The sequence below is a fragment of the Coptis chinensis genome, chromosome 4, assembly GCF_015680905.1.
Source record: "Coptis chinensis isolate HL-2020 chromosome 4, ASM1568090v1, whole genome shotgun sequence".
Classification (NCBI taxonomy): Eukaryota; Viridiplantae; Streptophyta; class Magnoliopsida; order Ranunculales; family Ranunculaceae; genus Coptis; species Coptis chinensis.
Window position 1 is genome coordinate 52,734,679 of NC_141459.1, and position 12,158 is coordinate 52,746,836.

General features: G+C 36.6%; 2 protein-coding genes across 4 annotated transcripts; one reads left to right on the forward strand and one right to left on the reverse strand.

The window, feature by feature from the left end:
- Nucleotides 1-2,015: 2,015 nt before the first annotated feature.
- On the reverse strand, nt 2,016-2,888 carry LOC147503931 (uncharacterized). Its single transcript, XM_086605016.1, has one exon. The coding sequence runs from the start codon at nt 2,886-2,888 to the stop codon at nt 2,016-2,018; it is 873 nt and encodes a 290-aa protein (XP_086461142.1).
- Nucleotides 2,889-11,192: 8,304 nt separating this feature from the next.
- LOC147503932 (pentatricopeptide repeat-containing protein At5g56310-like) lies at nt 11,193-12,158 on the forward strand. Of its 3 annotated transcripts, none has more exons than XR_015220300.1 (2): nt 11,193-11,707; nt 11,814-12,158. XR_015220300.1 is itself a non-coding variant. In XM_086604018.1 (2 exons), the coding sequence occupies exons 1-2, from the start codon at nt 11,223-11,225 to the stop codon at nt 11,972-11,974; spliced, it is 642 nt and encodes a 213-aa protein (XP_086460144.1). In that variant the 5' UTR covers nt 11,193-11,222; the 3' UTR covers nt 11,975-12,158. The 3 variants fall into 3 exon arrangements, 2 of the variants coding, with proteins under 2 accessions (XP_086460144.1, XP_086460145.1); XM_086604018.1 differs by having other exon boundaries at nt 11,193-11,703; XM_086604019.1 differs by having other exon boundaries at nt 11,193-11,703; nt 11,835-12,158.

The window sequence follows — 12,158 nt, forward strand, 5'->3', positions numbered from 1 at the left end:
CGGTGATACCACTGCTTTGACTTTTAAGCTGTTAAAGAAGCCTCTGCCACTTATCTCTTCAGATTCAGACCCCAGCATCTCTCCGTAGAATTCCAAAAACGCCTTGCTCACCTCTGCTTGACCAGTCACAGAATCACCACTTTGGTTCTGTAGACACCAAATGCCACTCTTGGCCTTCTTTTCCTCCAAAGCTTTAAAGAAAAAAGCCGTACACTTGTCTCCTTCCCTTACCCACGCTTCATCATATTTCTCCTTAATCTCCTCAGCCTCAATTCTTGCTAGCTCACTGTATTTCTCCAGAGCTATCCTTTCATTTTGTCCTAAGATCAAGTCCCAAGGCTTGTTCTGCACTTTCCTTGCAAATCATATAGCACCTCCCTCGCCTGTTGCACTCTTGTGTGGATGTCAGAAAAATTCCTCCTAGCCCAAGGCTTGATTTTATCCTTCAAGAGTTTAAGCTTTTGAATCAGTAGATACATCGGATTGGTAAAAAGCTGTGTTGCCCATGTTTCCGACAACAGTTCCTGAAATTCTTTGTGCTGCACCCAATGATTTTTGAATCTGAATGGCAAAGCTTTACTGTTATAATCATACTAATAAAGTAACACTGGAGAGTGGTCTGAAATTCCTTGCGGCAAAAACTCCACCCTTGAAGTAGGGTATATATCATTCCATAGACCATTAACCAAGCATCTATCGATTTTGGTCATAATCATTCCTCTTCCCACCACTTTGTTATTCCACGTGTAGAAAAACCCATTAAAACTTAGATCCGACAATCCTGCGCTTTGGATGCAATCAACAAAATCCACAACTTCACTCGGATGTACCTGTTTGCCACCCACTCTCTCTTCAGCTTTAGAGATGTTGTTAAAATCTCCCACCACAGTCCAAAGCACCGTGACTGTATTGTGTATCGCAGTAATATCCCTCCATAGCCCAAGCCTGAGCATCTTTGAATTCCTTGCATACACCACCGTCAGTAAAAATACTTCATTGGTTGGCCTAAATGTAACTTGACAATGTATGAATTGATCAGATTCATGCAACTTTATTATATCTATCTTGAACGGATCCCAACACACCCATATTCGACCTGCAGGATCCTTATTATAGTTATTTGTGTGTGCCCAGAGTGGACAACAAATGTTCCTAATCAAGTCATACTTCTCCTGTCTCACTTTAGTTTCCAATAAACAGAAAACACTCAGCTTCTTATTTATTCTGACTTTATTGATTTCCCTCGCCTTCTCTATGTCATTCGTTCCTTTGACATTCCAAAAGCCCATGGATGTTATCATCTTCGATTTTTGTTCTTGGAGCATTTAGGTCTGCCCCTTCCCTTCTTCCCTTTGCTCTGAGTATTGGGTGAATGCTCCTGATTCGACTTCTCACCGCACACTCTACCTGATCTTGTCACCATCCCACTGGTCTTCTCTGTAGTTGGTGTGCGTAGTGACAACTCATTAACAGGTTCAACTATTTGGTCATGAAAAAATTCCATATCCCCATCCAAGATCTCTTCTTCTATAAACTCTTCCATCTCATTAATGTCCGATAGCATGTGGAATCTACTTTCTTCCATGTTGAACGCCTGCAGCAACTCCTCTTCTAGCCTCGAACTAAGTCTGACTCATCTCCTTTTCGGATACTACAATAGCTTGCTCTACTGTAGGTTCAGCACTCATACGAGTTTCATGCCATTCCACCATACTACTACTACTAGAAGTCGGACCCCCATTACTCTGTGCCTCTTGATTGCCTTCTAGTGCTCTCTCATTATGGCCTCCATTTATCCCATTATCCGCTCCCGCTCTGCCTCCATTCCTTTCATAATTATTGATGTTGTTGTCTTGCACTTTCGAGTTTGTCTCGTTTCGGTACTATCGGTTTCCTCGAGAACTTTTCTCGCCTCTATTCTCGCCTTTTATTTCTCTTCTTATTTCTCCTTTGTTGGCTCTTAGACATCCGGACATTAGAATCTTGTGCGCCTTGTGATTTCGAACAACGATTCCTTATCCAGCCCACATTGCATTCTTTGTACCCCTTTTGCCGTGACTCGCATTACCACCTCTGTTCACTCTTCTACATTCTGCCACTAGGTGCCCTACTATGTTGCAGTGGTTACAATACTTGGGTAACGTTCCAAACTGTACCTTCTGCCAGAATTCAACACCTAACTCAGGCACTTCAACAAATATTTGATCCGAAATAGGTTTCGACAGATCAATATCTACCAGCACACTCGCATAGTATCCATTCGTACGTTCCAGCGAGTTCAAATCAACTCTTATTGGGCATCCAAAACCTCGTCCCAAACTCATCAGAATATCCACTTCCCAATATTCAAATGGTAACCCCGGAAACTTGACCCACACATAGCCAGAAGTTTGTTTATGCGTCTCAACATTAAAGTTCGGCACCCATCTGAAAAATCTCATCAACTGCTCTTGAAGATACCAAGGACCTCCAACTAAAATCTTGTTGAAGTCTACTTCATTATCAAACCTGAACACCACAAACCCTTTCCCCAAAGGTGATAACTTTAGTGTCCCTGTCAGAGCCCATTCACTATCAACTGTCTTCCTAATCGTGCTAATGTTGAGAGTGGTAACATCCAACCTCGCTATCAGAGCAAACTTGCAAGCTTCTATTCCCTTTTCCACTGATTCCCGAGAGAGTTTCAAAGCTGGTTTATCATCTTTTTTTGTCGGCAAGGGTAAAGAAGATACATCCACTGTTTGTTTCATCTTACCTTTAGGGATATTGAGATAAGATTCCCTATTTGCACTTGAAGAAGCCGTGTTACTCCCACCTGTCTGAACTAAAACCTCCACTCCACCTCTTTGGTGACGTCCAACCCCAAACCCTAGAGGAACCTCAGCCATGGCTAACTACCCCCTAAAGAGACTCACACTGTTACCAGTGCAGGATTTTACCTTTCGATTGTTGATATATGGTAAACTGCATTTTAAGACATATATATTAGATAAAGTCTCGAGTATCTGACTATAAAAGACTCATTTTATTCTTCGGTGTACTCCATTCTAATCTTATGTTATGGGAGTGCACCATTAAGGCAACCGGACCCCTCCTTTTGGAGTGAGTGGTTGTAAGTGTCGGATTCTTAGTCTACGTTTCATGTGACTCACGCATTTATCTCTTGCACTTTTTCTCGTGGATTGAGTAGTACTTCTCTATGGAGTGAGTTTCATTTTTATTTCTTTATCGTAATTTTGTTTTGTTTTTATAAAAATCAAACATATAAAAACTAAATAAAATAAAAACATAAACATATATTAGTAAGTCTAGGGAATCTGACTTTAAAAGACCCAAGTTTTCGTACAATACCAACTTTCTGGAGTATAGGCCAAACAAAATTTTCAAACTTAAAAAGAGTTTTCCAATTTTGTTTGGGGATGGCATATTTTGGTATTCATTTCAAATCATGTTGCCACCCTAAGCCTGTCATGTTTACTCCAGTAGAGTTTGTGTTAGTTAGTACGTACCAGTTTAATTGTGCTTCATATTATCATATCATCTTTACAATATTTCATTCACAGTGCATCGCCAATTTTTGCCACGTTTCTATGGTAAATTCTTTCCTTATCTCTTTACACTTTGAGGACAAAGCGTTCGATTGTTTGGGGGTGGGATAGAAACATTTGCAAAAATTAGACACTTTTAGGATGTAAATTACGCACTTTTATTTATAAAATGTTAAAAATTATAAAAATTAGTTAGTTACATAATTTAATTGTGCTATTGAATTGTTTCATGAACCCCCTTCTCCCAAATTGTTTGGGGGTGGTATAGAAACATGATGTAAATGTTAAGCACATATTAGGTTGTATATTACGTATTATTTGTCTTAAAAATAATAAAAATAAAAATAAAAATAAAAAGTTTATGCTATACACTTAGGAATATTAGTATTGTTTCTTTCTCTATGCTCTTAATAATCTAGAAGTCTCACGTAGCTTTTGCATTAGAATAGTTTTTATAAACTTAGGTTAATATGTAGGTAATAATCTTTGCATCTATCTATAAATATATTACATGAGTATCTATGATTGTTTGGCAAGAAGTTTTAAGAAATCTAGGCTAGAGTACTTATTCTACAAATCCTGTGAGAATATAGCCTAAAGCCTTATATGAGTGAAACATTTGAGAAGTGACACAAGGGAGAAGTATATTCCGAATAGAGAAATCACACGTCCACTTGCTTGACCACTATACCATGTCCTAAGAGAGAATTTAGGCCCTTTTTGGATCGATATAGCTAGAAATTATGACCTAAGTATATTTTCCACTAGTCGCTCTGCTGAGCCTTTCATTAGCCCTTCCATAAACCACAATTCCTTTACCCTGTTACAAAAACAAAAAAAAAAAAAAAAAAAAAAAAAAGAATCAACCTACCCATTTTAGAATAAGTCCGAGAATAGGATGAGTGAAGAAAAGAGAAGAGAAAAACGTGTAAACAGAAATTAGTTAGTTGCTTGAGAAAAAAAAAAAGAAAAGAAGTTTCCATCCAAAGAAAAGAAAAAAAAAAGAAAAATAGAAATAAAATAAAAACTCCAAAAAATAGAATAAAAGGAGTCGAAAAAGCCAAAAAAAAAGGCTAAGGATGGAAACAAAGTGTAGAAGCAAAAAGAACAAGGTTTTCTCTAGTTACGTAATATGAAGACCCTATTATCTCGGACTTGTCTTTTGAATATCCATTTCCTTCATTCTTAAACCATCTCCTAATCCCAACACCTAATAAAGACCTCGAGCTCAATTAGGAATAGGTTAGTGGGATAGTAAGTGGCGGATGTGTTTGATCAACTTCGGCTTCCTTGTGTGTCATTGAGATTGTAAGGTAAAGTATGCCCACCGCATTAATGGAGTAGCAAAACTTGAGTGGAAAAATCGAGTGATTTTTGTCTTGACTTTTATGTGAGAACCTACTTAAGGATGCTATTCCAAAGTTTCAGAAACGGGACATTCTATCTTGCATTTCATAGCATTACTCATTGTATATATGTTTATTCGTAGATGATTGATTATTATGCATATATTAGCTTAGGTTTTGACATGATTATTCTGTATTCATTGCTAGTGAGATGTATAGATAATTGAGACATAAATAAGGAAACAATAGTTTTATTTCTTAGTCGTTGTAGTATAGATGAAGTTTGTGAGTACCTTCACTGGAAAATTCTCACGAGGTTATAACTCATCCACTAGGGAATTCCTAGTGGTTTAAGGCCTTGTTGCATATGGTCAATGCAAGCGCACTCAGCGAAACGAGAGTAGATAGAACTCCATTTTTGGTCACTTATTCTAATTTCTCATCTTTGCTTGAGGACAAGCAAAATGCTGTTTGGGCTGTTTGGGGGTGGTTTGATAAGAGCCCAAAACTGTAGTTTTAACCCCTTAACCATCATACTTTTAGACCAATTATGTGAGTAATAATTAAGAGTTAATACTGATTATGTGTTTTTATGCATTTCAGGCTTCAAAGTCCATTATGTGCATAAATGTGCCACTTTAGCGAGATAAAGGAGCAAAGGTCGGTTGCTAAGGAGGTCTATGAATAAAGGCCAAGATTCAAGGAGACAAAGCCTTTGTAAAGCCCGGTCAAAAGCTGAAAAGTCAACACGGGCAGAAATAGACAAGTCAGCAGAACTTCCGAAGGCCGTATCTTTGGACTCAGACCTCAGAATTGGGAGTATCTTATGTCAAAACGACTGGCTCGGAAAGAGCTTTCCAATGGTCCAAGCCTTGACCCCATCAGAGGAGCAAAAGTGGATAAAATATCTGTTGAAGCCAACTGCAGCTGAAGAGCCCATTTTGGACTAAAGAAATTGGGTTTTGGGCCCGATTTTCTGGCCCAAAACATGGCTCCAAGCCTATGCACAATTTTTGGATCTGAAAGTATAAAAACAAAAGTTTGACTCTTTGTTAAAAAAGGAGGTTAGGTAGTTAAATTAGGTTAGGTAGAAAGTAGCCATTAGAGATTAGTTTTTAGATCCAGATCTAATTTTACATTATTTAGTTTTACATTAATTAATTAGTTTATTTCTTGAGTACTGAATCATTGTTTTTATTGTTCATTAGATTAATAAGTAGTTGTTATTCATTCAATCATATCTTGTTCTTATTGTTTTATTAGATTTATAAAGTTAATTACTTATTCCATAATGACATGTTCTTATTATTGTTCTTGTGTTGGGAATGGTAGTATAGAAATTTCACATCAAATCATTACTCTCACCATTGTTCCTTTTGGGGTTGATTAGTTGAATTCAATTTAAGTCTAGACAGTTAAGAGTAGAACGAATCCTTACTCATTATATTGCATGATTATGTTTTGAGAGTAAGAAGAATTGATTTAAACGTAAGAACGGTAGGATTACGTATTAATGTTGTTAACATTAATATTTAGGATTCTACTATTTTTATGGTTATCAGTAATTGCACGTGATCATGTATCTATAGTTCCTTCTGAGTCGCCCGACCCACACCGTATCAAAAGCCGTTGACCCAACCCCATTGATCCGCACAATTTCAAGACTCTAGCTCTAATATTTTTGAATTTTGTTTATATTTTATTTTAACTTTTGCAGGAATTTGAGAGATAAAAAACTTATGAGTTCAACATCAATTTAGAACATTGGGCAAATATCAAGAGTTCAAATTCAACTTTCGAATTTTGGAGAAGATGAATCATTCATCCTTGTATTAATTTTGAATTCTTTTAGTTGATATTTTATTGTTTTGTACCGTAGATCCTCGCTCCCATCTTCATTTTATCATGTTGTGGAAACAAATCAATTTACAAATGGTAAATCATGAGAAAGAAAATTTAAATTTTAAGATATGGCTTTGGGTTCAAGTTCAAGTTTTTTATTTTTGTTTATTTTTCATTGATCGATTCCATTTTTTTTTTTCTTTCTATAAGTTGTGAATTGGAAAGATATTATTACTTCTAGAATTAGAATTAGAAAGTTTTTATTTTTGTAGGAAATAAAGATCTTGGTCATAGCCCAATTAAAGCCCGAGCCCATGAGCTGAAGATAGCTATTTAAAGAATCAATAAGTGAGAGCTCATGGAATAAATTGTGCTATCAAGAATAGAAGGAAATCTACAAATTAAGGATAATTGCAACTACCTCCATATTTTATTACCATTTTCACCTCATGAAAACGATTATTTTGCAATTTTTTAGATTTTTGTTGATTGACAAGTTGTATATAACATAATTAAATATTCAAACAATTTGTCCAGATCTCTAAACAACTCATTTCAGCCAGATATTCAATCTATTAAAAATCTATGAGGTTATAATGTTTCTTTTTACCAATATACATTCCGTGCAGCTTTTGAATGTAATAAAGAGCAACAAATTGGTCTATTGTAAGTGCCTTCTAGCTTAGTTGATAAAACCTTTGCGTGATGACACCATAGGTTTGGGGTTTGAACCCCGCTACACACAATTGAGTTATTGATCTCTTTAAGAACATGCTTGCCCACTCATTTTATGTAGGTGCTAACTAGCAAAGTTGGTAAAACCTTTGGGTGATGATACCAGAGGTCTAGGGATCAAACCCCGCTAGCATCAAAGCGTTACTGAACTTATTTAAAACAGGCTTGCCAATCAAAAAAAATAAATAAAAAATAAAAAATTGGTCTATTTATTTATTTCAAATAAAATAAGATGTCAAGATTTTGGTTAATTTTATGTTGCCTATGTGTTGTGTTATATTTTATTGGGATGATACATACTATGTAGCATACAGTTGTCCGGATGATACACACTATGTACCATCCTGTTGAGCACCGTTATCACTTGGTTCTCACCATTCTTACTAGAAGTTTTGGACTGCCAAAGTAAGGATGATACATAATATATACCATCAATTATTTGAAATGCTACATACCATATACCATCTTTTTGAGCCCCATTGTCACTTGGTTCTCACCATTCTTACTGGAAGTTTTGGACTGCCAAAGTAAGGATGATACATACTATATACCATCTATTATTTGGATCGCTATATACCATATACTATCCTTTTGAGCACCATTATCACTTGGTTCTCACCATTCTTACTGGAAGTTTTGGATTGCCAAAGTATGGATGGTACATACTATATACCATAAATTACTTGGAATGCTACATACCATATACCAACCTTTTGAGCACTATTATCACTTGGTTCTCACCATTCTTACTGGAAGTTTTGGACTGCCAAAGTAAGGATGATACATACTATATACCATCCATTATTTGGAATGCTACATACCATATACCATCCTTTTGAGCACCATTATCACTTGGTTCTCACCATTTTTACTAGAAGTTTTGCTCTGCCAAAGTAAGGATGATACAGACTATATACCATCCATTATTTGGAATGCTACATACTATATACCATCCTTTTGAGCACCATTATCACTTGGTTCTCACTATTCTTACTGGAAGTTTTGCTTTGCCAAAGTAAGGATGATACAGACTATATACCATCTATTATTTGGAATGCTATATATCATATACCATCATTTTGAGCACTATTATCACTTGGTTCTCACCATTCTTACTAGAAGTTCTGCTCTGCCAAAGTAAGGATGATACATACTTTCAACACTGTGTTTATTATCAGTTGAATATGAATTAGACGTTTGAATTTGAATTTGAGATTTAAATTTGAATTTGAATTTGACGTTGATGTGAATTCAAATTTTGCTATAAACGATAAAGAAAGACTGCGCAGAATCACTCTAAACTATCTGGAAAGACCGCTTGGAGTCACTCTAAACGAACTTTTGAGACCACTTCAGGTTGATCAAAGCGACCACTTAAAATCGTTTGGCTCTATAGATAAGCGATTTGAGGATGTTGTTAAGGGCAGTTTCATCTGTGAACGATATGTGGGGATCGTTTTCTATGGTTGTATGACCTGGATGGGTCGTTAGGACCAAAATCAAAGCATATTTACTATTTGATTTAGTTCATTTCAAATTAAAACCAAATTCATATACGCACATAACTCCAACTTCATATTCATATACATCCAATCATATTCAAATTTAAACTCAAATTCACGTTGAAAATCAAATCATATTCATATACATCAAACCATATTCCAACTCAAATTCAAGTTTAAATTCATATTCAACTTCTAACCCTAATCCAACCAAACCCTAATCCAACTTCAAACCATAATCCCTAACCAAACCCTAATCCAACTTCAAACCTCCAACTTTAGACACGATCATGACGGATGGTATATGGTATTTTGGTTAATTTTATACTGCCTCTGTGTTGTGTTATATTTTTATTGGGATGATACATACTATGTAACATACAGTTGTCTAGATGATACACACTATGTACCATCCTATTGAGTACCATTATCACTTAGTTTTCACCATTATTACTAGAAGTTTTGGACTGCCAAAGTATGGATGGTACATACTATATACCATATATTATTTGGAATGATACATACCATATACCATCCTTTTGAGCACCATTACCACTTGGTTCTCACCATTCTTACTGGAAGTTTTGGTCTGCCAAAGTATGGATGGTACATACTATATACCATCCATTATTTAGAATGTTACATACCATATACCATCCTGTTGAGCACCATTATCACTTGGTTCTCACCATTCTTACTGGAAGTTTTGGTTTACCAAAGTATGGATGGCACATACTATATACCATCCATTATTTGGAATGCTACATACCATATACCATCTTTTTGAGCACCATTATCACTTGGTTCTCACCATTCTTACTGTAAGTTTTGGTATGCCAAAGTATGGATGGTACATACTATATACCATCCTTTAGAATGCTACATACCTTATACCATCCTATTGAGCAACTACGAATGCCGCAGTGAATAAAATTCCAAAATCTATTACAAAAATCATGTCAGAATCTATTACAAAAATCATGCCAGTAGATTTCGCAATGAGTGCTTAAAATAACTTGCAAACTTCTATGTTGTTCGAAGCCAAATATTCTTTTTCCCTTACATCAAATATTTATCATTCGGAAAAAAAAACATGTCCATCATCACTACAAAACTTTTGGAGTCCATATCCGTCTTAAGGCTCGCACGCAACCAAGAAATGGGGTTCAGCCCCTTGGTTTTAATTTGGATGAGTGTAAACCCCTTCATATCGGCCCATACCACATAACCTCCCTATTTATCAGCTCATATCACAGAAACTCCCTGTTTTCCAATATCAGCGAAATTCCAGTCCGATTTCTATTTCCTATTTTATTTTATTACCTTTTTTACCCTTCTTCCATATTTGGATCAAATCTCATTGCTTGAAGCTTCTCATCCAAATTAAAAACCTCCTTCTCCATTTCACTGACCTCTTCAGCCTCAACAACATTTTTCGCTTCCAACTTCTCAACAAATTTCGGCATCCAACTTCACAACAGAATCGTCATCACCACTTATGATCACTGTACTACGCGATTTGAACAAGCCAATTATAACACCAAGAAGAGAAGGCCAAGCATGAGGAGTAAGGAAAGGATGGAATGCTTAGGTGGAGTGATGTACAGAAGATGAAGTATACATGGAGAGTGGCCCAGGAGCTCATGAGAGTGACTCATCCAGTATTTGGGAATTTTAAGAGAACTACTAAAGATACCAGCTTTGGTGGTTTTGAGATGTGTTGTGTTGAAGATGTGGTGTGCTGGAATTCTATGATTGATGGGTATGTGAAATATAGTGAAATGGAGCTAGCTAAGTTGGTTTTTGAGAGAATGGTGTGTAGAGATGTTGTGTCTTGGAATACTATGATTAATGGATATGCATTGGTTGGGAGTATTAAGGAAGCAAAGAGGTTGTTTGATGAGATGCCTGAAAGAAATGTGGTTTATTGGAATTCTATGTTGGCAGGGTATGTTAAATGTGGTGATGTTAACGGAGCTCATGGGATTTTTTATAAGATGCCTAGGCAAGACGTGGTGTCATGGAATGCAATGTTAGCGTGTTACACACAGAGTGGTAAATCGAATGAGGCTATGGAATTGTTTAATGAGATGCGGGATTTGGGTGTCAAACTAACTGAGGCTACTTTCGTTAGCCTGTCATCGGCTTGTGGACATTTAGGTGCACTAGATCAAGGAGCTAGTTTACATGCTTATATTAGTGAGCATAAGATTGGATTAACTACTATTGTGGGTACGACACTGGTAGATATGTATGCTAGATGTGGAAGCATTTCTCTAGCTACTGAAGTCTTTTACTCTATAGAACTTAAGGATGTTCTTACTTGGAACACCATCATAACTGGCATGGCCATGCATGGACATGCTGCGGAAGCTCTTCAACTTTTTAAAAAGATACAAGAGGCTGGTGTATGTCCTGATGACATAACTTTTGTAGCTGTGCTTAGTGCATGTAGTCATGCAGGGATGGTGGACGAAGGCCGGAGATTTCTAGCTTGCATGAGCAATCTTTATGGTATTGACCCAAAGGTGGAGCATTATGGCTGTGTTATTGATTTCCTCTCTCGTGCTAGGCTTTTAGTGGAGGCTGTGGAGCTGATCGAGAGAATGCCCATGGAGCCAAATTCCAGTGCTTGGGGAGCATTGCTTGGAGGTTGCAGGATCCATGGGAACATCGAGGTCGGTGAACTTGTGGGAAAACACCTTGTCAACATCCAACCTCACCATAGTGGTCGGTAATAGTTTCGATCACATTACATTTCTGCCTTACTATTTTATGATGTCATATAGAATGTAGAGTTCATGAGAACGTGACTTATTTATATTTTTTGACATTAACAGCTATACTTGCGAATTCTTCAGATGCCGACAATGCTGGTTCTGATGATATTGTCTCTTTCGAAGGGATTGATTCTAGAGAGAAGATCTCTGAAAGTGACCAGAGTTGTGAACTGATACAGACTGCTGCTCATGTGGATACCTTTGTTAAGGAAGAGATTTAGACTCTAGAAACAGAAAATAACCCTGAAATTCTACCTGCTGTAGAACCTGTTCAAGCTCCTCTTTCTCGTCGTCCGGCTGGCCTTGGTGGCGTTGCTCCATTGATTGCTCATTTTGATGTTATATAGACACATTTTGTAAAACTATATTTACAGTCACTGAATTTTTATAGATGTTTTTTTGACA